Raw genomic sequence first — 25,055 nt, 5'->3', positions numbered from 1 at the left:
TTGCTGAGGATCCAGTTTGTCGCCTTCCTAAATTGTTTTATCAAGTCTTCCATTAGCCATTTTAATGAGTTGCTCCAGCTTTGCTTTCATGTTTTATGACTCCACCTGAACCCTTCATTGAAATTATAAACTTGTAATTCTCCCACAGGTATCTGTTATTCTGTAAGCAATTCAATCAAGGGGTTCAGGAGCTTTCATACTCTATACCCACATCATAATATTAACATAATCTTTAGGACCAATGTTATGTAGAGGGGGCTTCAATTTATATCTAAGCCATGCTTCACCTATAAAGTATTACACGGAAACAGCCCATATGTCCTCCACATGAGTAGTTGTCTTTCCCATATCTCTTTATTCCCTTTCCTTCAAACCACCTATCTAACCAATTCTTAATTGGTGACATAGTCTCTTCAATCACTAACTCCTCTGGTAGTGCATTCCAAAGCCTCAAAACCCTCTATGTAAAAAAGGTTCTCCTGCTCTCTATCCTAAATCTCTTGCATTTAATCTTATATCTACACCCTTCAATCACTGAAAACAATCTGTTTCCATCTATTCTGTTCCACCCCTTCATAATTTTAAATACCATTCATCAAATCACCCCATAATTCCCTTTGTTCTAATGAACCAGACCGAGGAATGCTTAATACTGATGCGGGATGGGAAGAGGAATTGACACAGAGGCTGCGCGCCTCAGAATGAGGAACATTCACCCCAAGTTGCAGTAAATTTATCATTTTAAAAATCAATTAAACAGAAAAGTACCTCAGCTTTTGGTCCGATGAAAATATCCCCCTCCAGGGCACCAGCCATAACACGTACATGCTTGGGCCTTCCCACGCTGAAAGAAATATTTCACAGTCACTCGGTCTAAAAAGAGTTTTGATTTTTACTTTCATAATTTTAGAGCAATACAAATAAAACAGAGTGTCACAGTCTCACTTGATTAAACAGCTCATGTCAGCTCTAAAGCAAGTATTTTACAACATATAATCCAAATAGAGTACATTTAGTTTGAAATATCATACATACCTGCATTTAAGGTGGCTCTCATGCAAGACAACATCCAACCAAAATATATTTTTAAAAATCCATGACTCTCATCTAAAAAGATCAACATTTCACTGCTTCTATCCACCAAAATTCCCACCAGCTGTGGGAGAAGGGGTTGCAATCAAAGGGAAAGCTGTCATTTAAACATGTTTTTTAATTCTCCACTGGAGAAGCAGAGCAAAACAAAAGCCAACAGCTGTCGATGTACAGTCTTTGTAAAATTGTTATTCTGGGAAGAAAACCTGAAGGACATGGTTTGCGAATAAGATGATCTCCCTGACTTTTAAACCCAAACTGTGAGGTAGTTTCTGGTCTCCTGCACAAATATGTACAATACATATCACAAAGGAAACCAGGCTGAATACTCTTTAACAACACCAAGAATTAACAGTGCTCTGCTTAACCAAGACCAGTATATTTAGTGACAGACTGGTGGAAATGGGATTATTATTAGTCTGGTGAACCAGTGAATGTATTCTGATGTCTAGTAAGTGCTTACTGTACTAAAGTCCTACCAAAGGCAGCCTCTCCTGCACCCCCCAAATTATCTTCAATAAATATGTGAGAGTGTGAGGAGATGGGTGGGTATTTAGCAATGTGCTTTTCATTTCTCTTGTTGATACACCAGAATTTTTTTTGACTAGTAACGTCCAACAGTTACTGGACCTTTTGTTTTGTGGTTTCTCAGTCTTAATTTTGAGCTCCATACAGTACGATATTCATCTTTATAAATCCCAATTAAAAAGGTACATACCCCACAAATATTTTCATAATTATGTTTACTTTTGAACTTAGATCTTAAAATAGTAACACAACATTTTATTCAGTCTCATATTGCATTCAGCCATTTACAGCTTACACTAAAGTTGCTTTTATATTGATGCTGTTAAATTGGGATCCTGAGAACATGCCATCTGTTAACTGGTACCTAGTGCTTACACTGCTAAATTCAACTCTCTAATCCCAGCAGTAGAATCTTAAACCAACAATAAATTAGGTCTATGAGCCTGCCTTTGGGATAAGGGTGTCAGATTCAGCAGCGCAAACATCAGCAGACAGATCACCTATGCTGGTCTCCTAGAATCCAAATTAAAACACTGCCAATAAAATAGCTGCTATAGTTAGGCCATTAAATAAAAATGGCCCCCACTTGGTTATCACATGTTAATACTAAATGCTAGAAATCCAGAAAGACAAGATTTAAAGAGCATGAGGTCAAACTCATCGTGGACGAGGTGCTGAGGTGGAGAATTTCCACTTTTTGTATCTACCAAAGTTCATGAGACAGCATATAGTGCCTCTCACCTTTAGAAGGAAGGAGCTGTTCGGGAAGCTTATTGATGCTGCTGTGCATGGTGGATTGTGAAAAATCTTGATAAATTTTCCCACTCAGAGCCTAGAAGAGGCTTACAGTGCAGAAATTTATAGCTGCTGTTAATGAGTAATACATTGCAAGTTAAAGGTCAATATATTATTGATGATATGTCAGTCACACCTCTGTTGACATGAAGAACACCACAGATGCTCTAGTTCTATCAATGTTAAATTTCTGACATCTAAATTCTCAAAAGAGTAACTTCTTATCCTCCGAAGGGTCCAACTCCCTCCTCTGTTGCCGTCTACTCCTGATAATTCAAAGTTGTTTTTGAATTTTGCATATTGTACTTTGAATTTTAATTCAAAATAAGCAATATATTTTGAGGATACAGTTCAAATCTCACTCATCATGCCAAATTGTGAAATTGAATTTCATAAATCTAGTAATTTCTAGTCCCGTGTCATTGAAACCTAATTCGTTCACTAATGTCTTTCAGGGAACGGAATCTTCCACCGCTACTCAGGCCAGCCTACACCTGACTTCAGTCCCACACTACTTGATTGATTCTTAATACCCATTCAGTTGTCAGGACAACCAAGAGTGAGCAATAAAGAAAATAAATAACTTGCATTTACATAGCAGCTGTCACATCCTTAGGACTTCGCAAACTACTTCAAAGCCAACAAATTATTTTTTGAAGTTTGGTCACCGTCCAATTTGCGCACAGCAAAGTCCCACAAACAGCAATGAGATAAACATCTAGTTAATCTGCTTTGGTGATGTTGGTTGACGAATAAGTGTTGACTAGGACACTAGGAGAACTCCCTGCTTTACTTCAAATAATACCATGGGACCATTTATGTCCATCTGAACAGATAGACAGGGCCTCGGTTTAGTGTCTCATCTGAAAGACAGCACCTCAGACAGTGTAGCACTCCCTCGGTATTGCACTGAAGTGTCAGCCTAGATTATGTGCTCAGTTCCAGGAGTAGGGCATGCACCCATGGCCTTCTGATTCAGAGGCGAGGGTGCTACCAATGAGCCAAGCGAAGACTTACCAGCATCACCCACATCCGGAGAACAAATTTTGAAAAACACAGCAAGTGGGAATTTAGTGCCAAGAAAAATTCTAATGATCAGATAATTAAGAGACTTTGAATTAAGACTGTATTTAGACTGCATAACAAATTCTTTATTCACATGAAATTGCTGCTATTCTATAATGTAGCTAAAGGAGTCACTGTATGGGCTTGCAGTATTTAAAGCTACTATAATTTGTGTTTTTTTAATGTTTGTGAAATACAAAGATATTTATTGTGGAAAATGGCTGGTTGGTTTTGTGTCATAAGGTCTTGGGATCTTCGTCATTATTCACTAACCCATTAAGACCTTGTTTAGTTATTAAAAATGTTAACTGGTGACCAAAATAGTCATGGCACTATAAGTAGCAACAATGCATATTATTATTACAGACAGAACAATTCAGGACCACATTAGATAAATAGATAAGAAAGCCATTTGAAAGAGAAGAAAATTCCTTTGCAAGTACTGGGTCACAAATCATCCACCAACACCAACACAAACACACCAGACAGAACATTCCCTCACTGTCTATGAATGAAGTGAAAGCAGCAGTTCCTCTATAAATGCCTCATATCCACGTACCCAGTGTAAAGTTAGGCTGTCTCATGTGCCCTGTTTTGCAGACCAGGAAATGGTGGAATTGGGCAAAACGCAATCCCACTGAGAGAATTTATAAGTGTCCCCATACAAGGAGAAGACGTCACTGACAAAAATAGTCTGTCCAAACTAAATTCTCAAAAGTAAATATAAAGTAATTCAAATTATAATTGTTAGATAGTGTAATGAGGCAATCAATGCCATATGGTGCCAGAATTTCTTGTATATGAGTAGGGACAACTGACAAGAGACCTGAATAAAACACAATCATATTTAATTTCTATCTGCAACACTACCCTGAATACTAACATTTATTCAAGAACAAAGCCAAGAATTTATCATTCTATTGTTTGATGGGAGCAAATCAATTTATTTTAAAAATCAAAAGGAACAGAGCCCATATTCTGAAAACTTCAGAGAAAAACTTCTGGTCAGAGGCTCATCCCATAACTCAACGTACCATATATTGTTTTCCAGATAGTACTGAAATGAGTTGACTTCTCACATGTCGGGTAAATCTGTGGGTACTACAGAAATACTTAACACATTTGTTTACAATAGTGCAGAGATTAATTTCAACCCCTTTATGATTTCCGTAGCTCAGTATACATAAAAATCATTACTGCTATTTTAACACCCCTGCACCCAATTAACTGGATTTTACAATAACTGAGATTGCCTGTGGAGTGAACATTTTGTTCAACTCAACAATTTCATCCCTCCTCTTTTGGCTGCAGAAAATTATTCAGGGTATAGTTCCAAGGACATGAGTGACTCTACAGCATCCCACGCAAGTGGCTGTTCTTTAGGTGTCAGCCCAAACAGTGAGCACTGCTAGGCCATTTGACAATGGGAGACAGCACAGTCAAACCTGACCCTGGCCTCACCTAACGTCCATGTACATCAAATTTCAGAAGGGTTCAATGGATAATTATTAGGAGCAGGAACAATGACCAATCTTCTACCTTTTTGTCCAGTGACACTGAAAGATTGATGCTTTTGCCCATTGAGTCACTGTAGGAGTTGTGAGGCGAGCATTTTATTAACAGGAACTTAAATTGTTACTTTCCACAAAATCAACAAATTAAATTTTAACACCAACATTTCCTATACACACAAAATCGAAGTCCATAAAGGTAACTTTTAAGTGGAGTTCTTGTTGGATGTGATATTGCAAATATGTTAATGATGAAAATGTGCTAAAGCTTAATATTGGGTTATATGAGAATCAGGTGATGGATTTACCAAATTGGGCATCAGAAATGATAGGTAGAGTGTGAAAAATGTGACGAGTGCGGAACCCGCATTTCCCTTGTATATTCTACAATTTTCATAAGGGTAAACCGCAGGATTCCAGTACAAATGACTTTTTTTAAAAAATAAAATATGTAACAGAAAAGTACTTACTAATTAGGGAAGCAGTATTTTGGAATCTGATCACCTGCAAAACCAGCTTTGACGACACCGGAGCCCTGGAATGGAAGTATAAACACTCATGAATACGAACATCTAACCTAGACATTTCGAAAGTGTGGATTTCAAATTCTCTGCGTGGGAGGCCCCTGCAATAACTGGCAAGCTCCCAGGAGCCCCTTGCAATTATTGACAAGATCCCAGCGACTCCATCCTAACCTCCAAAAAGAGTGTCAGCTTCTCAATGGAAATAGTGTCATCATTACAGAATTTTAAAAAATTTCTCTTGCTGCTTACTAAATAATGTGCGAGTGATTCAACAAATACAGAAAAATATAGCGTACAGAATTCGAGACACTCTGGGCTCTTGGTTTGATGATCTGGTTCTTTCACAGACCCCAGCTTGAAAACCTGATCTCTAACAGAATGGCGAGCATTATTTTCACTACAACAGCAGGTACTGGGGATTTTACAATGTTCCACTTACAGTTCAATCAGAAGCAATATTAATACGCTACACTATATTTTGATACTTTCTATGTTACAGTATTATCACTGGAGATATTTAACTTAGAGCACAATACCCGGTAGGAAAAGAATCACATTTAACCAGATCACTTATGTGTTCTACATTGCACTTCTTGTATGATACTCTTAATTTATCACCTCAAATTGTTCCCACCAGTTGACAAAGCTGCAACCCTCAGTGCTTCATGTTGGTATCATGTCGCTTAGAAAGCTCTTTCAAAACACTGCTCCAGTTTAAAATATCTAAGTTTACACCTGTTTTTCCACAGTTCAAGTGGACATATTATGAAAATCTCACCCACCCAACATTAAGTGTCACTGAAATCCCGGTCACAACACTGATACTTTTCCTTATGTCACAAGTGGTGTTAATGGAAAGGCATTACATTTCTTTACATGGCATTTACAAGAGGAAAGACAAAAAAACTGTGGCAGCCTGGGAAGAGCAAGTCACTTATTCTGTAAGATTCCTTAATAAACCACATGCACCATGTAGAATTACACAAAATGGTACCGAGCAATGTTGACATATTTCAACAGGATAAGGCACTAGATAATTGCAAGACAGCTTGTAATTATTAATTATAATTTTCATTATTAAAGAGAGTCTGGTTGTCTCTGAAGAGCACATTTTGAGCTGTACAACATTGTGGAGAAGTACTGATGGCTATAGCTCGGTCACTGGTGGTAGTAGTGATGAAGTAATTTGATGAGAGTAGCACATTATGGAGTTTAACTTCCTTTGTGCACTATTTTTAGCACACTAATTAACACAGGTTAACGGCTACACTAAAATAACACCGGCAAGGGTTTAGCACAAATGCGTTAACCAGTGCGCTAAAAATAGGAAATTAACTCCTACAGAGGAAATTAAACTCCAAGAAGTGGATCTCAAAACATTAAAGTGTAGTGGCTTCAGAACAATTTTTTCCTAAACCATACTGATACACTAGCCAAATGACAGCAAAATTCAAAGCTATAATACAATTTTGGGATTCAGATGCAATGTATAAAATAGTAAATGCTTTGCTTTTATAGAAAATGATATAATTTGAACCTTGCTCGATTGTGTTAGTTTTATAACCACATCCCAGCTATCTACAATTCATGTGTTTTGTTGCCTTTCATTTTGAAATTATCCAAAACCAGTATTTGTTGCTCTTGATTGTTTAGATTCTCCTGTGGCATATTACTCAAAAGAACCAGAAGGTGATGATCTGCTAATAAGGTTTAGGCCATAGCCAGCTGCACAAGCCCTGCACAGCCTGAGTCACTCTGCAAGAAAGTGCCTGTTCCCTAGATACTCTGACTGAGAACAGGAGCTAACTGTTGTGTTTGGGGGATGAGAATAATGCATGTTCCAATGCAATACAAGGGAGGGAGCCACCTTCATTATAATTACTTTTAGAGATGCATATCTTAACATTTGTTAGAGAAAAAAGAATGGAAACTATTAGAAAGTTAAATATGTTTACAAGTATACCGTTATTAAAAAGACTCCAGGCAACTTTGGAGCAAGTATCACTAGTATTGTCACTAAGATTTCAATCAAGCGTGAAGTTCTCACACAACAGCACTAAACAACTTTTTCCACTAGAATTTCAGTATGGCAATGGTGTGAAATGTTTATACTATGTCCATTTAAACTGTGAAAAATACCCAGCAGTAGTCATAATTGTCCCTTCAAATTTGGATTGAGAGCATTTTGAATTATATATAACATTAGGATAAAATACCAGTGCAGCATTGATGGGAGCAATTTTATGTGGTATATTAAGAGTATTACACGAGAGGCACATTGACACAGCTTTAAAATATATTGGCTTAAGCATGATTTTTCCTATGGTGTAATGGTACCAATATGTTAAATAAAACCAATGACAACACACCAATATCTCTAAAGAGAGTTTACAGGAAAATAAATTGTCATTAGAGTTTCAATTTCAGAGTTACAGAAAGAGGCTATCTGTATAGTACATTGTTTTCACAATGCAGGTACTTAAGAATTTTTCTGGGGGAAGCATGGTTAGTGATCCACAAATTACTAGCAAATCTCCCACGCTGATGTTCACAGGTTGAGAAGGAAGTCAGAGTGTGGGGTTCGAAATCTATGTGGCTATCAGCACCAAGACTCAGGTTGATGTATAGGGTGCGCAAATAGTGGGACTGAATAGTGGGGAGGCAGTTTGATTTACAAAAACAAAAATTTAAATAAAAATAAAAATAAATTTAGGCCCGGGGTGGAGTGCAGGGGAGGTCTGGGAGTGCAATGCAAGTGGGTCGGGAGAGGGACAAAGGCATAGATTCTTTAAATCAAGTCTAAGACTTGTGTAAGCCCTGATGTCTATACATCAGCATGTAGTAAATGGAGGTATAGGTTTGTCCAGGTAATCTCTGCTATTTTATTCCCAGGAGCACATCATTATTCATTAATTTCAAAATTCACAACGGCTTTGAATCCAATACTGTGCGAATATTGGCACATGTACAGTTAGCACATTCATGTGAAATTTCTGTTTGCTTCTTAAAAGGAGGCATTCACCCATTACAAGAGCAAATGAATCATATAAAGCATTAATTATTCATATGTTAATCTCAGAATGTTTCAGCACATAATGAAGCCATCTGACCTGTCAAATATGTGCTGGCTATTTTTTCCCCATGAGCCACCCAGTCTAATCCCACTCACCTGCTCATTCTCCATAGCTTTTAGTTCCTTGTTTTCAAGCAACTATCTAATTCCCTTTTAAAAGAATTCATGAACTCTGCTTCAACAATGGTTTGTAGCAGAGAATTCCACATTCTAATCACCCTCTCTAAAGAATTTGTTCCTAATCTCCCTTTTTATTCTTCTTGCAATTATTTTAAATTTGGATCCCATCATTCTTATCTAGCCAATCAATGGAAATAATCACTATTTCCTTTATCATAATCCTTCAAGAATATATTAAAGAATATTATATCAGGCTGAATACATAACAGGCCAAATGACCTGTTTCTGTGCTGTAAATTCTATGTAAAACCTTGAAAATCTCTATCAGGTCATTCCTTAACCTTTTCAGTGAAAAAGCCAAAATTTTTCAAGTCTCCCTTCACAACTAACCCCTGCTAACATCCTAGTGAACCTATGCTGCACCTTTTCCATTGCTTTTATATTCTTTCTATAATGGGGTACCCAAAACTGTACACAATACTCCAACTACAATCAAACTAAGGACTTGTACTATTTCAACATTAACTCCTTATTTTTATACGCCATGCCTGTAGATACAAAAATCAAAGATTCAGTTATATGGCACAATGTAATTTCAAGGTCAACATTAAAAGCAACATTATCAAATGTTTGAGTCTGAGCCTGAGTGGGGACTGTGATGGCAGCTGTACCTTGGAGAATTCTTTTTATTTCAGTGTAATTGGGAAGGTTTTTTTGATGGAAATTGATTGGGGGAAAAATTGAAAATTGGGGAGAATGACTGTTTTCATTATTATGCAAATCCTATTAGGATGTGAAAAACAGACAGAGATAAGGAAGAAGAAAATTGGCACACAGACTTGACAGTCACAACGTAGGCTGAAATTTTATTATAAATATTTCAGACATGAAATTTTATTATAAATATTTCTTTGTAATCAGCTGCACAGTAAAATCTTGGTCAATGTCGACCATTGCACCAAGCAGCAAGATATGGGAAGACAGAATAAAATTACCCCCACAAAATATACAGTATTTATTTTACAAAAAAATACAGATACACAGGAGTGATTTCAAAACTGTAATCTCATCTTGGGGTTCCAGTACTGTGGCTTCAATCTCGTTTATTTTTTCCCTAATTTTCTCCCCCTTTTCCTCTCCTGAAGGTGCTGATTCATGCTATGGTATGGTTCCACAGCTGCCAATAGGCCTCGGGTACTTTAACCAAATGGATATTCTTCACAGGTAAACCATTACGGAGCGTCAGGGTGCTAGTTGACTGTGGGGAAATCAGAACCAAGCTAATCTAGTCTTTACACAATGACGACACATTTGCTATCTGGAAAGTGCCGTGGATAGCAATCAGGAGAAGATGAAATAGCAGACGGGCTCAATACCACAAGGCTGTATATTTACCCATTAAGTGCAGCTCTGCAGAGGGAAAAGACTTAAGTAGCTCCTTTCACAACCTCGGTTCACAGCCAATAAAGTACTTTTGAAGTGTGGTAATGTAGGGAAACGTAGCAGCCAAGTCACACAAATAGCAATGAGGTTAATGACCAAATCATCTGTTTTAGTGATGTTGGTTGAGGGATAAATGTTGGCCAGGACACTGGGAGAACTTCCCTGCACTTCTTCAAATAGTACCATTGGATCCTTTACGTCCACCTGAGAGGGCGGAAGGGACCTCGGTTTGAAGTGTCATCCGAAAGACAGCATCTCCTACAATACAACACTCTCTCAGTAATGCACTTAAGTGTTAGGCTGGATTATGTGCTCAAATCCTGGAGTGGAACTTGAACCCACAACCTTCCGACTCAGAGGCAAGTGTGCTACCACTAAGTCAAAACTGACAACTTACCAGTGAGTCAGGAGGTCATGGGTTGAAGCCCACCCACCTCTCCAGGATTTAATCTAGGCTGCACTTCAGTGTAGTACTGCACTGTTGGAGGTATTGTCTTTTGAATGAGACGTTAAACTGAGGCCCCTTCTACTGTTAATATGGATTTATAAGATCCCATAGTACTGCTCAAAGAGGAACAAAGAGTTCTCCTGGTGTCCTAGCCAATATCCCTCCCTCAACCAACATCACCAAAAGCAGATTATCTGAACATCCATCTGATTTGCTGTTTGTGAGACTTTGCTGATCACAAATTGGCTGCTACATTTTCCTACATAACAATGGTGACTACACTGCAAAACAAATTAATTCAATGCGAAGTGCTTTGAGACAGCTTGAACCCCTTGATGGGAAAGTGCCTGGTTATCAACCACACTCCAATTTTCTATATTATCCATTTGATATTTTTATTTTTTTGTTAGAGATGGAAATGAGGATAGTACTCTTTGTAATTATGTGAAAGAAATAAGATTTATTTTCCAGTTATCTCGTTGTTAATCAATTTAGGGGAAGATACTAGGTGACAGTTGGTATGTCCTTCACTACTGAATCCTGCATTGAAACCCAGACTTCCGTGATGAAATTCTCCCTCTCTGCTGGCCATAACAGCCTCAATCCAGTTCATAGAGGGCATGCATCCATAGCACATAGCTACTCATACATGATCAATCCCATTGAGAGAAACTATAGGTACAGGAAGAGGGGAAAAAATTACAATGGTGCAAAATGGTCTTCTGAAATTTAACGTAAACCACATTGTTGGGGCAGTGTAAAGGGTGCTGAACCCAATCTGGGAGTATTAATGCTGACTCTAGGTGATAGAACCATTTATCTAAATTTTTATTACTGGCAGCAGAAGTGCTGATATTGTGATTCCACGACCAATTAAAGCATATTTTGCAATTTTTAAAAGTAATTACCTCAAACAAAACAACATTCTTCATATGCCACCAAAGCCAGTAATTTACTTAGGTGGGGTGCATAACTACTACTACATACTCCTACCAATCTATAGCCTAACCCTGTTCTCTAGGGGTTCTGTGATACAGTTAAAGACATGATCAATTCCATAGTGACTTAGTTATTCTAACTGATTTGTAGATCTACCTTACAGTTCACTACACAAACCATTTTAATAAATAAAACAGAACCAACCAAAATGCATGAGAACACACTGCACTGACTTTTTAAAAAAGACGAGGAAAACAGTATGATGGAAATTTTTAGTGCAGAAGGTGGACATTCAGCCCTTTGAGCCTGTGCTGGTGCTAGCTACCCCACCAGAGCCATCTACTCTAATCCTATTTTTCTAATCTTTCTTCACACCCAATTTTCTTTTTATCTTTGACATTTAAATTCTGGTACTATCATAGAATGAAAGTCTCTTCCCTCGGCAGGCAGTAATGGTCCCATCTGAAACGAGTTTGGTCAGTTTCAACTCAATTCCTAATGGATGTGGGTACACAGAAGAAAACTACCCCTAATATTAGAATAATCTCATGTAGAGAGACCATAAGGCTGCTGTCAAAAGGTGAGATTAAAATGAAATCACACTACTGCATTATGGAGCTTTACTTTCCACCTCACCTGTGCTGCAAATTGCAGTGGGGGTGCAAGATGCTTACAAAGCTGGACATTCTCACCTTGACTGAAAACCTAAAATTCATTATGTAGTATATGAAAAATTTGAGGAAGGGTATAAGTAAAGCATATCACTATTTTTCAGAGGATACTTCAAAGAACGCTGGTCCTAGGGAAACAATTAGAAATTTCCGAATGAAGGGACCCCAGCAATTATTTACTTTTGCACTCCAACTGATTTAAGTCTAAGCCTCAACAATTGCCAGGGAATTTGGACCGCAGGACATTAAACCCTTTTTACTTAAATATCAAATGCACCACTTAAATATCAAATGTACCACTAAATAAAATCCGAGTATTGTTATTCCCTTTGAGCGAATGATGAGCGTTTTCTGGTCACCCTCCTTTCCTGACACTGTTTTTGCTTCCACCAAAGCGGAAGTGGGCCACTCACTTCGAAACTGACACCAATCTGCGCCAATCAGGCGGGGAGCGGCGACGTCACGGCCGAGGGCTCGCCAATCGGCGTGGGCTTGGAGGGCGGGACCTTGCGATATAAGCGAAGCCGAGCGGTAGGCCTCGGGCTTTCGTTACTCGCTCCCTGTCGTTCCCCCTCCCACTCCGCCCTTTCATAAGCAAGATCATCGGGAGGGGATGCGTGTGTGAATTAATCTTTCACTAATCCAATGACGGAATAAAAGCTGAACGCGAAAATCGAGCGCAATTTTAATGAATGACAGTTGGGGCGCGGCTGCTGCCATGGCAGCGACCGGCAATGTGAAGAGGCCCTGAATAAAAAAAAAAAATTTTTTTTTTTTTTCCCCCTTAAAAGTAAAATAGTTTATAGACCGGGGTGGGTGGGGAGGAGAAAGCCCGGCCGGCAGGTTACTCACATTGTCGATAACCACCGGCTGGTTGGCGATCACATCGTACGACTCCATCCCCGACTCCCGCAGCAACCTTGCCCGACTCCGGCCGCAACCACGCATGCGCCGCCACGCCGGCCCATTACGTCATCGGCGTTCTCTCTCTCTCTGCCTTGGCCCCTGGAGCATAGACCACAAGTTGAGCAAGAGTAGAGTGGATGGGATGGGATGGGGTAAAGACTTGCATTCATGTAGCGCCTTTCACGACCTCAGGACGTCGCACTGCCAATGAGGCATCCACAGGTCCAGGTTGGGGCGTGGCCCGTGGTGGGTTGGTGGCGGTGGCGGTCGCTCGGACTGTCTGCTCCTCTTCCGCGGAATTCTCCGCGCCCGGGTGGCCCTGGGGGATGGAGAGCACGCGGTGCCCACCGGTACGCTTGAGGCTTTTTCGCCGCCGGCGGGCACCGCAGGGGCTGGAGTGCATCCTGGACAAAAATAATAAAATCTTAATCACAAAGGGTGGGAGATACTAGCTCAATTACTAAATTTAAATCTGAAATGGATAGCTTTTTGGCAATCAAAGGTATTAAGGGATAAGGGGCCAAAGGCAGGTATATGGAGTTAGATCACAGATTAGCCATGATCTTATCATGATGTGGAGATGCCGGTGATGGACTGGGGTGGACAAATGTAAGGAATCTTACAACACCAGGTTATAGTCCAACAATTTTATTTTAAAATCACAAGCTTTCGGAGATTCGGAGAGAATAGCTTTTTGGCAATCAAAGGTATTAAGGGATAAGGGGCCAAAGGCAGGTATATGGAGTTAGATCACAGAGAATAATCTCCGAAAGCTTGTGATTTTAAAATAAAATTGTTGGACTATAACCTGGTGTTGTAAGATTCCTTACAATGATCTTATCAAATGGTGGAGCAGACACGAGGGGCTGAATGGCCTACTCCTGTTCCTATGTTCCTATGTTAATTTGACACTGGTTTTGGTTTTCTTTGGGTTTTTTGCACATAAACACACCCTAAATCCCCCCCCCTTATAAAAGGGGGGCCAAAAAACACAAAAAAAGAAGAAAAAAAGAAAGGAAAAAAAAAGCCAACCTTTTGAAGTGTTGTAATGTCGGAGGTGCAGCAGCCAATTTGTGCACAGCAAGCTCCCACAAACTGCAATCATCTGTTTTAGTGAAGCACCCATTACGTGTCACTAGTCTTTGGCCTGCCCCTAAACTGTATTTGCAAATCTGCCAAAGTCTCGTTATTTTTATTGTCTAGTAATGTAATTTTTTTTTTAATCGTTCATGGGATGTGGGCGTCGCTGGCGAGACTGGCATTTATTGCCCATCCCTAATTGCCCTTGAGAAGGTGGTGGTGACTGTCTTAAAAAATAAATATATTCAAAAGGTGAATTGGGTAAATACTGGCAGGGGAAGCATTTAAGAACATATGAAATAGGAGCAGGAGTCAGTCATACAGCCCCTCGAGCCTGTTCCGCCATTCAATAAGATCATGGTCGATCTTGGACCTCAACCCCAGTTTCCTGCCGGATCCCCACATCCCTTGATTCCCTTAGAGTCCAAAAATCTATCGATCTCAGTCTTGAATATACTCAACAACTACATAAGGACATTAGAAATAGGAGCAGGAGTAGGCCATGCAGCCCTTCGAGCCTACTCCACCATTCAATAAGATCATGGCTGATCTTCGACCACATCTCCACTTTCCCGCCTATCACAACATTCCTTGATTCCCCTAACTGATCATCAACAGCCCTCTGGGATAGAGAATTCCATAGGTTCACAACTCTCTGAGTGAAGAAATTTCTCCTCATCTCAATCCTAATTGGCCGACCCCTTATCCTGAGACTATGCCCCTAGTTCTAGACTCTCCAGCCAGGGGAAACAACCTCTCATGATCTGGCCTGTCAAGTCCTCTCAGAATCTTATAGGTTTCAATGAGATTACCTCTCACTCTTCTAAACACATACTAAACTCCATGCAGGACAGTGGGGAAAGAGTAGGGGGAATGGCACTAATTGGATAGCTCTTTCAAAGAGCCGGCACAGGCTTGATGGGCCGAATGGCCTCCTTCTGTGCTGTATCATTCTATGATTCTATGATCTATGTTTAAAGGTGCTTCTGATCACTCTTTTTTCTGATCATGTCTATGGAATTCTAGAATTCTCTACCCCAGAGAGTTGTGGATGCTCAGTTGTTGAGTGTATTCAAGATGTGGAGATGCCGGTGATGGACTGGGGTTGACAATTGTAAACAATTTTACAACACCAAGTTATAGTCCAGCAATTTTATTTTAAATTCACAAGCTTTCGGAGATTTTCTCCTTCCTCAGGCAAATGTTTCCTGAGGAAGGAGAAAACCTGAGGAAGGAGAAAATCTCCGAAAGCTTGTGAATTTAAAATAAAATTGCTGGACTATAACTTGGTGTTGTAAAATTGTTTACGAGTGTATTCAAGACTGAGATCGATGGATATTTGGACACTAAGGGAATCAAGGGATAAGGGGATGGGGTGGGAAAGTGGAGTTGAGGTTGAAAATCAGCCATGATGTGATTGAATGGCGGAGCAGGCTCGAGGAGCCATATGGCCTACTCCTGCTCCTATTTCTTATGTTCTTATTGCCTATGATCATAAATCTCGCTCCTACTAGTTCCTAATTTTGACAGTTCTTGCCCACCTGTCCAGGGCTGTTGATGTCAAGCAATTTGTTAAAGTCGGAGCTGTTGAATCTGGGGGAAAATGTAAACAGTAGTCTTTGTGATCAGCAAAAGTGACATAGAATGATACAGCACAGAAGGAGGCCATTCAGCCCATCATGCCTGTGCCAGAATATAAGCTTGTAAACCAATTTTTATTTAAAACTAGTGAATTGCCTATGGTGTTGCCCATAGTCAGTTGATAAATATAAATAACTTTATCTATAAGACAGTAATAAAGTTGGGAAGACTTAAGGAACTCACTCCGCAGTGTCACTTAGTTTTAGAGCCTGCAACTACATGGCAACTGTTTACATGCCGGATTTTCATTCTAAGGGCTCTATTTTAGCACCCGCTATCGGGTGCGTTTCCCGCGGGGGGGCTCCGAAAATCGGAGAATCCCGGCGCGGTACCGGAGCCCGCCCCGAACCCACGCACTTCCGGGTTCCCCGCTGACGCACCGGCGTGCACACGCAGCCCCCGCTGGTGGGAATCCCGCAGGCAATTAAAGCCAGCGGGATGCCACTTGACAGTATTTATTTAGGTATTTCAGGTCATTAACTGACCTGATTAAGGGACTATGTGGGATTTTAGAACAAAACGGGACTGTTTCCCACACTGGGGGAACACTCCCAGGTCGAATGGATGTGTTGCAGCTGTCAGCCTGTGGCAGCTGCAAAGGTCCATTTGACAGGTTGGGGGGGGGAGACCCTCACCCATTGCAGGAGGCCACTCCGTCACTTGGGACAAAGTTTGGCCTCCACCACCCTCCTCCTGACAGTCAAAGTCACCAACCTGCACACTTACCCAGGGGTCCGGAGACATGTACCTACCTTGCGGACCCCCTCAGATGTACATCTTGCGGATGGGGGCCGCCGTAGCTGCAGTCATGACCTCCTCGGAGGGCGAACAGCATCACCAGCCTCGCCATCCACGCCGTCCACCTCTGACACGTGGAGCTCCACAACAGAGTGCTGTGACACATCCACCTGTACAGCAGGAGGGAGGGCTACCGCGGAGAGAGATGCGTCGCAGAGGGCACTACCCTCGCCACAAGGTCCACAGACCGAGGCTCAGCCTCCTGGACCTCTCTGAGCAGCAGTGCACACGGAGGCTCAGAGTCACTCGGCATGTAGTCGTGGACATCTGCAGCCTCTTTCATGCCGAGCTGCTCCTGGCTGGCCCGAGCACCATCTTCTTACCTGTCGCTGTCACAGTCATCACTGCCCTCCACAACTTCTCCTCCGCATCCTTCCAGGGTGCAACCGGGGACATCGCCGATGTCTCTCAGTCATCTGCGCAGAAGAGCCCTGCAAATACACCTACACCCACTCTGCAGTGACACAATGGGTGGCATCATGTGGCGGGTCCTCATAGTGATACCCAGGAGCAGGCATTATTGCACAAACCAGACAGGATTCGCGAAGACATGGCAGTAATGGTGCCAATATAATGTGTAATGTGAGTTGTTCTGAAATTCAATATAAGTAACACCCATGACGAACACTCAAACACCCTTGTGCATCCCCTTCATGCTCACGACACGTTTGCCTTACGCTGCCTACTGCACATATGTGATGCATGCCCTGTGGCTGCAGCACAGGTAGTGGCAGGTTGAGTGAGGCTGGCCGTGAAAGAGATGCACGAGAGGGTGAGTATGAGATAGAGCCATGAGATTGTATGAGGATTGGGTTGCGTGGTAGTGGCGGGATGAGTACTGGTGAGTAGGTGCAGGTACGATGAGGTTGAGGTTTGTGTGGGTGTGAGGGGTGATGTGACAGAGTAGTGTTGGCAGTGCCGAAGGAGATGTGGGGTGGGGGCAGTGCTGTGGCAGACGGAGTGTAGGGGAAAGACTACGTGTACTCACTTTGGCTGACCTACTAAGGTCATTGGAGCGCCTCCTGCACTGTATGCAGATGGGCGATATGTTGGTGGTGCTGGTGACCTCCTCTGCCACCTCGAGCCAGGCCTTCCTGGTGGCAGAGGCGGGCCGCTTCCTCCCGCCCGCCGGGAGGAAGATCTCTGTCCTCCCCCTCCTCCTCACCCCATGTATTGATACCTGGAGTGAGGCATCATTAAACTGGGAGCAGCCTTCCCCCTGGGCTGCTCCATGCTGTAATTTTTGCTACTTGTTGCAGCATCTGTCAGTGGAGGACTGCCCCTTTAAATAGAGCGCCTCCAGCTGACAGATCTTACTGCGCATGCGCAGCCCGCCCGACGTGCAGATCAGCAGTGGGGAACCCGGAGGAGCAGGTAAGTGGATCCAATTAGTGGTTTGTCTGCTACGATCACGTGGGAAACCCACTAATTTCACCGGGCGCGTCAGCCACACACCCGATAGCCCCCCCGCCGAGAACCCGCAGCCCTGCTAACATCGGGCCCTAAATGTTTACATAGGCAATTTTAATGTTAAATGTTGACATAAAGTGTGATCAAAAATCATGACAACACAAAGTGCGTGCAAACATAAGAGTTTTAATAATGTATATAGATGGAACTGGTTTATTTTAGTGACAAACATCAAACAGACCATCGTTCACAGCAAATTACCCAGCTTTCAGGAGAACAGCGTCCACGACACCACACAACCCTGCCATGGCAACCTCTGCAAGACATGCCAGATCATCGACACAGATACCAACATCACACGAGAGGACACCACCCACCAGGTACGTGGTTCATACTCCTGTGACTCGGCCAACGTTGTCTACCTCATACGTTGCAGGAAAGGATGCCCCAGAGCATGGTACATTGGCGAGACCATGCAGACACTGCGACAACGGATGAACGGACACCGCGCAACAATCGCCAGACAGGAGGGTTCCCTCCCAGTCGGGGAACACTTCAGCAGTCAAGGACATTCAGCCACCGACCTTTGGGTAAGCATACTCCAAGGCGGCCTTCGAGACACACGACAACGCAAAATCGTCGAGCAGAAATTGATAGCCAAGTTCCGCACCCATGAGGATGGCCTCAACCGGGATCTTGGGTTCATGTCACGCTACACGTAACCCCACCAGCGAACATATGTTATCTGTTTTTAATATAACGGGTCATTTACTGTCTTTTCTATGTTTGTTTCTGCCTCTCTCGCTCTGTTTTTTTTTTGGTGGTTTGTATATTCGGTGGCCTTTTAGGTAACACCTCTCTGTCTGCACACTGTGATTGCCGTGGCAACGGGCAGTTGGAAAGACTTTCTGTAATCACCAAGCATTGTTCTGTGATTTATAAATGCGAAGGGTTCGAGGATTTCATTTCCACAACATTCACCTGAGGAAGGAGGAAGCCTCCGAAAGCTTGTGAATTTCAAATAAAATTGTTGGACTATAACTTGGTGTTGTAAAATTGTTTACAACTTTCTAAATTTACACAGAGCTTATGTGAATTCATACTTTGTTTATAGAGTTTTAGTACTCAAGCCTGCACTGTCAGTATATTAAAAGTATTATAGTATGGTACAGCACAGAAGAAGGCCATTCGGTCCATCGTGCCTGTGCCGGATCTTTGAAAGAGCTATCTGATTAGTCCCACTCCCCTGCTCTTTCCTGGTAGCCCTGTAAATATTTTCCCTTCAACTATTTATCCAATTCCCTTTTGAAAGTTACTATTGAATCTGCATACACCACCCTTTCAGGCAGTGCAATCCAGAATAATAACAACTCACTGTGTAAATATGTTTCCTCATATCACATGTTTCTAGTGGCAGAAGGGTCATTAACCAGAGGACAAAGATTTAAGGTTCTTTTGCCAATCATATTAAATCTGTGTCCTCTGGTTACCGACCCTTCTGCCACTGGAAACAGTTTCTCCTTATTTACTCTATCAAAACCATTCATGATTTTGAACACCTCTGTCAAATCTCCTCTGATAACCTTCTCTGCTCTAAGGAGAACAACCCCAGCTTCTCCAGTCTCTCCACATAACTGAAATCCCACATCCTGGTACCATTCTAGTAAATCTCTTCTGCACCCTTCCTAAGGCCTTGACATCCATCCTAAAGTGCGGTGCCCAGAATTGGCCATAATATTCCAGTTGAGGCCTAACCAGTGTTTTATAAAGGTTTAGCATAACTTCCTTGCTTTTGTACTCTATGCCTCTATTAATAAAGCCAAGGATCCCATATGCTTTTTAAATAGCCTTCTCAACCTTCTCAACTTATCCTACCACCTTCAAAGATTTGTGTGCATACACCCCCAGGTCTCTCTGTTCCTTCCTCACAAAATTTATCATTTCACACTTCTCTGCGTTAAATTTCATCTGCCATGTGTCTGCCCATTTCACCAGTCTGTCTATGTCCTCCTGAAGTCTGTAATTATCCTCCACATTTCCGAGTTTCATGTCATCTGCAAACTTTGAAATTATACCCTGTATACCTAAGTCCAGGTCATTAATATATATCAAAAAGAGCAGTGTCCTAATACCGACCCCTGGAGAACACCACTGTATACTTCCCTCCAGTCTGAAAAATAATGTTCACCACTAATCTCTGCTTTCTGTCTCTTGCCCAGTTTTGTATCCATGCTGCCACTGTCCCTTTAATCCCATGGACTTTAATTTTGCGAACAAGTCTATTATGTCTATAAGTCTATACTATATAATGTGTGTATATCAAGGTTTTTAACTTTGATAACTGACACTGGCATTAAAAAGAAATCCAGATTGTTCTTCTGTTTTGCTGCTAATCATAGAGCATCAACATCTGACATTTCTATAGCACTTCTCACACACAAAATGTCACAGAATACCAGGGAGACAGGTGGCGCCAAGCATAAAATGGAGCAATTTAGTGAGAGGAATCTGAAAGCATAGTAGAAAAGATAAGTTTATAGGGGGCTTTCAAGGAAGAGAGAGAATTGGCAAGGTCGTCCAGTTGAGTGGGACTGCGCTCACCTGGTTCCATTCTTATCTATCCATTTGTAGCCAGATAATCACCTGGAATGACTTCTCTTCCCACTCCCGCACCATTACCTCTGGAATCCCCTAAGGATCAATCCTTGGCCCATCCCTATTTCTCATCTACATGCTGTCCCTTATCCACATCATCCGAAAACACGTCAGATTCCTCATATATGCTATTGACAACCAGCTCTACCTCATCACCACCTCTCTCAACCCCTCCACTCTCTCTCATTTCTCACACTGCTTGTCCGACATCCAGTACTGGATGTGCAAAAATTTCCTCCAACTAAATATTGGGAAGACCGAAGCCATTGTCTTCAGTCCCCGCCACAAACTCTGTTCCCTAACCACCGACTTCATCCCTCTCCCTGGCCACTGTCTGAGGCTGAACCAGACTGTTCGCAATCTTGACATCCTACTTGACCCTCAGATGAGCTTCTGACCACATAACCGCTCCATCACCAAGACCACCAATTCCACCTCCGTGACATCGCCCGTCTCTGCCCCTGCCTCAGCTCATCTGTTGCTGAAACCCTTATTCATGCCTTTGTTACCCTAGACCCGACTATTCCAATGCTCTCCTGGCTGGCCTCCCATCTGCCATCCTCCATAAAATTGAGCTCATCCAAAACTCTGCTGCCCGTATCCTAACTGGCACCAAATCCCGTTCACTCGCTGACCTACATTGTCTCGCGGTCCGGGAATGCTTCAATTTTAAAATTGTCATCCTTGTTTTCAAATCCCTCCATTGCCTCGGCCCTCCCCATCTCTGTAAACTCCTTCAGCCTGACAACCCTCCGAGATCTCTGCGCTCCTCCAATTCTGGCCTCATGCGCATCCCCAATTCTCATCGCTCCACCATTGGCGGCCGTGCCTTCAGCTTCCTAGGCCCTAAGTTCTGGAATTCCCTCCCTAAACTCTCCGCCTCTACCTCTCTCTCCTCCTTTAAGACGCTCCTTAAAATCTACCTCTTTGACCAAGCTTTTGTTCACCTGTCCTAATATTTCCTTATATGGCTCGGTGTCAAATTTTGTTTGACAATCGCTCCTGTGAAGCGCCTTGGGATGTTTTTCTACATTAAGGGTGCTATATAAATGCAAGTTGTTGTTGTTGAAGTGGTTTTGCAAGAGATTGATTGGCAGGAGCAGAGCTGTAGTAGCTGAAAGATCAATCTCCAATGGTAGAGTGGGAGTTGGGGGTAGCAGGAGGGGGGGTTGGGGGTCGAGGTTAGAAGAGGCGGGATGTGATGGTGAAGAAGAGTTTGGGATTATCCTTCCTCTCAGGGTGACCCTGGAGTAATAGGAGGATTTGAATGTGTAGAGGGCGAGGCAGTATTCTCTGCAGTTCTATTTGAGATGGTCAAGCCACAATTGGCAGTGGACAGACATATGGAGGTAGTTGTTGTGTCGGGACAGCATTGGGAATGGAAGACTATCCAGGATTTGGTGTGGACAAGAGCATCAAAGATTGATCAGGTTGATCAGATCAACTCAGGGTGTTGATGTCAATGCAAATGGTGGGCCAGTGGAGAGAAGTCGTCAATTGGACAGGATGCTGGTGAGCAGTTAGGGGACTTTTATTTCCAGGGTGGCGAGGTTAGAGGCAGACAGGGAGTGTGAGTGGTATAAGAAATGAAGGAGATTTCAGAAATGGTCCTGTCAGTGATCGTGACTTGTAAGTGGTGAGTTCTCATGTGATAGCAAGGTCGACAAATGATTGTGAATATGGGCGGGAGAGTTATGTGGAGGATGGGGTCGGGGGAGAAATCGTAGGAGATGCGGCATGGTGAGTTCAGGTTGAATTCACCAAGGATGAGGAGTCACTTGGTGCAAAGACTGGGTGAGTACAGAAAGCAGGATAGGCAGACAGGGGCCTACTGTAAATTCAAAAGTCGCGGCACTGAAGAATCTTCGGGCCGTGACTTTTAAATGTAAAGTGGGCCCCTGCCTGCTTGTTGCGGGAGCCTCGGCTGACTTGAAAGCCGGCGAAGGTGAAATGGCGCCGGGCGGGAATGGAGCGGTGAGTGGATTCGGCCTAAACTTAACTCCCTCCCACGCACCATTTTTGCTGGCCGAGGCCTGGGAGTTCAAATCCCACCAAGCAAGTTGTGAAATTAAATTGAATAAATCTGATACATGAAATAGTGCCAGATTGTTGTTTAAAAACCCAACTGGTTCACAAATAATCTTCAGGGAAGGGAGCCTACCACCCTATTTATCTGGCCTAAACATGACTCCAGTCCTACACTGCTATTTTGACTCTTAATGCTCTCTGAATTGGCCTAACGAGGCACTTAGTTGTTAATAATCACTGCAAGGTTCAAAAATAAAGGGAAAAACATCAGCCGACCCTGTCTAACACCATAGTGGGAGCACCATCACTACAAGGACTGCAGTGGTTCAAGCAGAAGGTCCAGCACCACCTTCTCAGGGTAACTAGGGATGGGCAATAAATGTGGCCTTGTTAGCATTGCCCACATCCTGAGAACAAATTAAACATTTACTCAAATGGCATGCCAGTGCCTTCTAATTGTCCATAGTGATAACTATGCTAAGCACAGATATTAATAACCTTGAGAAGGTACAAAGGCAAGCAACAAAGATGACTTTGGGTGTCAACAAATTTAAGTTATTAAGAAAGGTTAACAAACTTGTTTTCTTTGTTAAAGAGGAGGTGACCTCATTGAATTTCACAGGATTATGAAGAGGATTGATGAAGGTGATCCAGGCAAATTGTTCACCATGGTGAAGGATTCAAATAACAGGGGACACAAGTTAAAAATTAGTAAATCGGACTAAGAAGGGAAGTCATGTGGAACCTTTTTGCTCAAAAGATAATAAAGTTGTTGAATAAGTTACTAGGAAGACTATTGAAGCAGACATGTATAAATAGATAATTATGAATGAAGTCAGGATCATATTTAGCTGTAGTAAAAACAGAAAATGCTGGAGAAGCTCAGCAAGTCAGGCAGCATCTGTGGACAAAGAAAGAGAGTTAACGTTTCAGGTCGAAGACCTTTCGTCAGAACTGGAAGATGTTAGAAGAATTAAAGTTTCATATTTAGTTGTGATGCCTTTGCAGTCGATTAGCCTACTGATACTTACTGTGAAGGTTCAGACATGAATAACAGCCACGTGACGGAGGTAATTCAGGGCAACTGGCACCCGTGAAACTGTGTCCAGCAAGAAATAAATTACTTCAGGTACGGAGGGGGGGGGGAGAGTAAAAAATTGGAGACCACTGCAGCAGAACTTTGTAGGCACTGTTAATGACCACAAGGTGGCACCTTTACCTAAAAACAACTTGTGCTTTGGTGAAAAGTTGCTGCAGTTTCGGAATAACATGTATGTTGATGAGAGATTTTTCTATACTGACTGGTAGTTGCCTTTTGTAGGTCCTGTTACTGTTTTGTGGACTCCTTTTTTGTTAATGCAATGCAAATAAACAAGCATCAGGAAAGACTGAACAAGCTGGGGATCTTTTCTCTCGAAAAGGGAAGACTGAGAGGTGACCTGATAGAGGTCTCTAATATTATGAACGGGTTCGATAGGGCAGGCGTAGAGAAGATGTTTCCACTTGTGGGGGACTCCAAAACTAGAGGCCATAAGTATGAGATACTCACTAATAAATCCAATCAGGAATTCAGGAGAAATTTCTTTACTCAGAGGGTGGTGAGAATGTGGAACTTCCTACCACAAGGAGTGGTTGAGGCGAATAGCATAGATGCATATAAGGGGAAGCCAGCTACGTACATGAGAGAGAAAGGAAAGGGAGGATATATTGATAAGGTTAGATGAAGTAGGGTGGGAGGAGGTGGGTGGAACATAGACACAGGCCTGTTGGACCGAATGGCCTGTTTCTGCTATAAAATTCCATGTAATTCTATGTAAATAAAAGATTATTTGCACCTGTACTAAGGTGCCAGTCCTAAGAAAAAAAAATTACATTACATTTGCGTAATGCCTTTTGTGTCCTTTGTTATGCAAGCAAATATGGCAGCCAGTTTGTGCACACCAAGGTCCTACAAACAGCAAATGAGATAAATGACCAGTTAATCTGTTTTGCTGGTGTTGATTGAGGGAGGAATGTTGACCAGGACACTGGGAGAACTCCTCCTTGCTCTTCTTCAAATAGTACCATGAAATCTTTTACATCCACCTGAACAGACAGACAGGATGCTTCATCCAAAAGCCAACACTCCTTCAGTACTGGACTGAAGGGTCAGCCTATATTATGTGAGCCTTGAACCCACAATCTCCTCATTCAGAGGCGAGACTGCGATCACTGAACTAAGGGAAACTTATGTTACTGCCTAACACAAGTACATTAACTGAATCTCTGTCTTAGTCACTTGCCTGAATTTTTAATGTGTGTCTCAAAGTAGATGTGTAAAGAGCACAA

The 25,055-nt window shown here is 42.2% G+C and overlaps 2 protein-coding genes across 2 annotated transcripts in view; one reads left to right on the top strand and one right to left on the bottom strand.

Annotated features, from left to right (window-relative positions):
- LOC137339967 (alpha-centractin) overlaps positions 1-13,124 on the bottom strand; it is a 34,776-nt gene extending 21,652 nt beyond the window's left edge. Inside the window, exons 1-3 of the mRNA XM_068002082.1 lie at positions 13,062-13,124; positions 5,462-5,526; positions 769-844 (exon numbers count right to left, since the gene is read on the bottom strand). Coding sequence (XP_067858183.1) covers positions 769-844; positions 5,462-5,526; positions 13,062-13,109 — 189 coding nt within the window. The 5' untranslated portion in view covers positions 13,110-13,124. The remainder of the gene's footprint in view (positions 1-768; positions 845-5,461; positions 5,527-13,061) is intronic.
- A 10,565-nt stretch (positions 13,125-23,689) lies between these two features.
- sufu (suppressor of fused homolog (Drosophila)) overlaps positions 23,690-25,055 on the top strand; it is a 160,021-nt gene continuing 158,655 nt past the window's right edge. The window contains exon 1 of the mRNA XM_068002081.1: positions 23,690-23,856. The gene's annotated coding sequence lies outside the window, so the exon portion shown is untranslated. The remainder of the gene's footprint in view (positions 23,857-25,055) is intronic.

Source organism: Heptranchias perlo, chromosome 21 (assembly GCF_035084215.1).
Source record: "Heptranchias perlo isolate sHepPer1 chromosome 21, sHepPer1.hap1, whole genome shotgun sequence".
In the NCBI taxonomy this organism is placed as follows: Eukaryota; Metazoa; Chordata; class Chondrichthyes; order Hexanchiformes; family Hexanchidae; genus Heptranchias; species Heptranchias perlo.
This window is presented reverse-complemented; position numbering and strand designations above follow the sequence as displayed.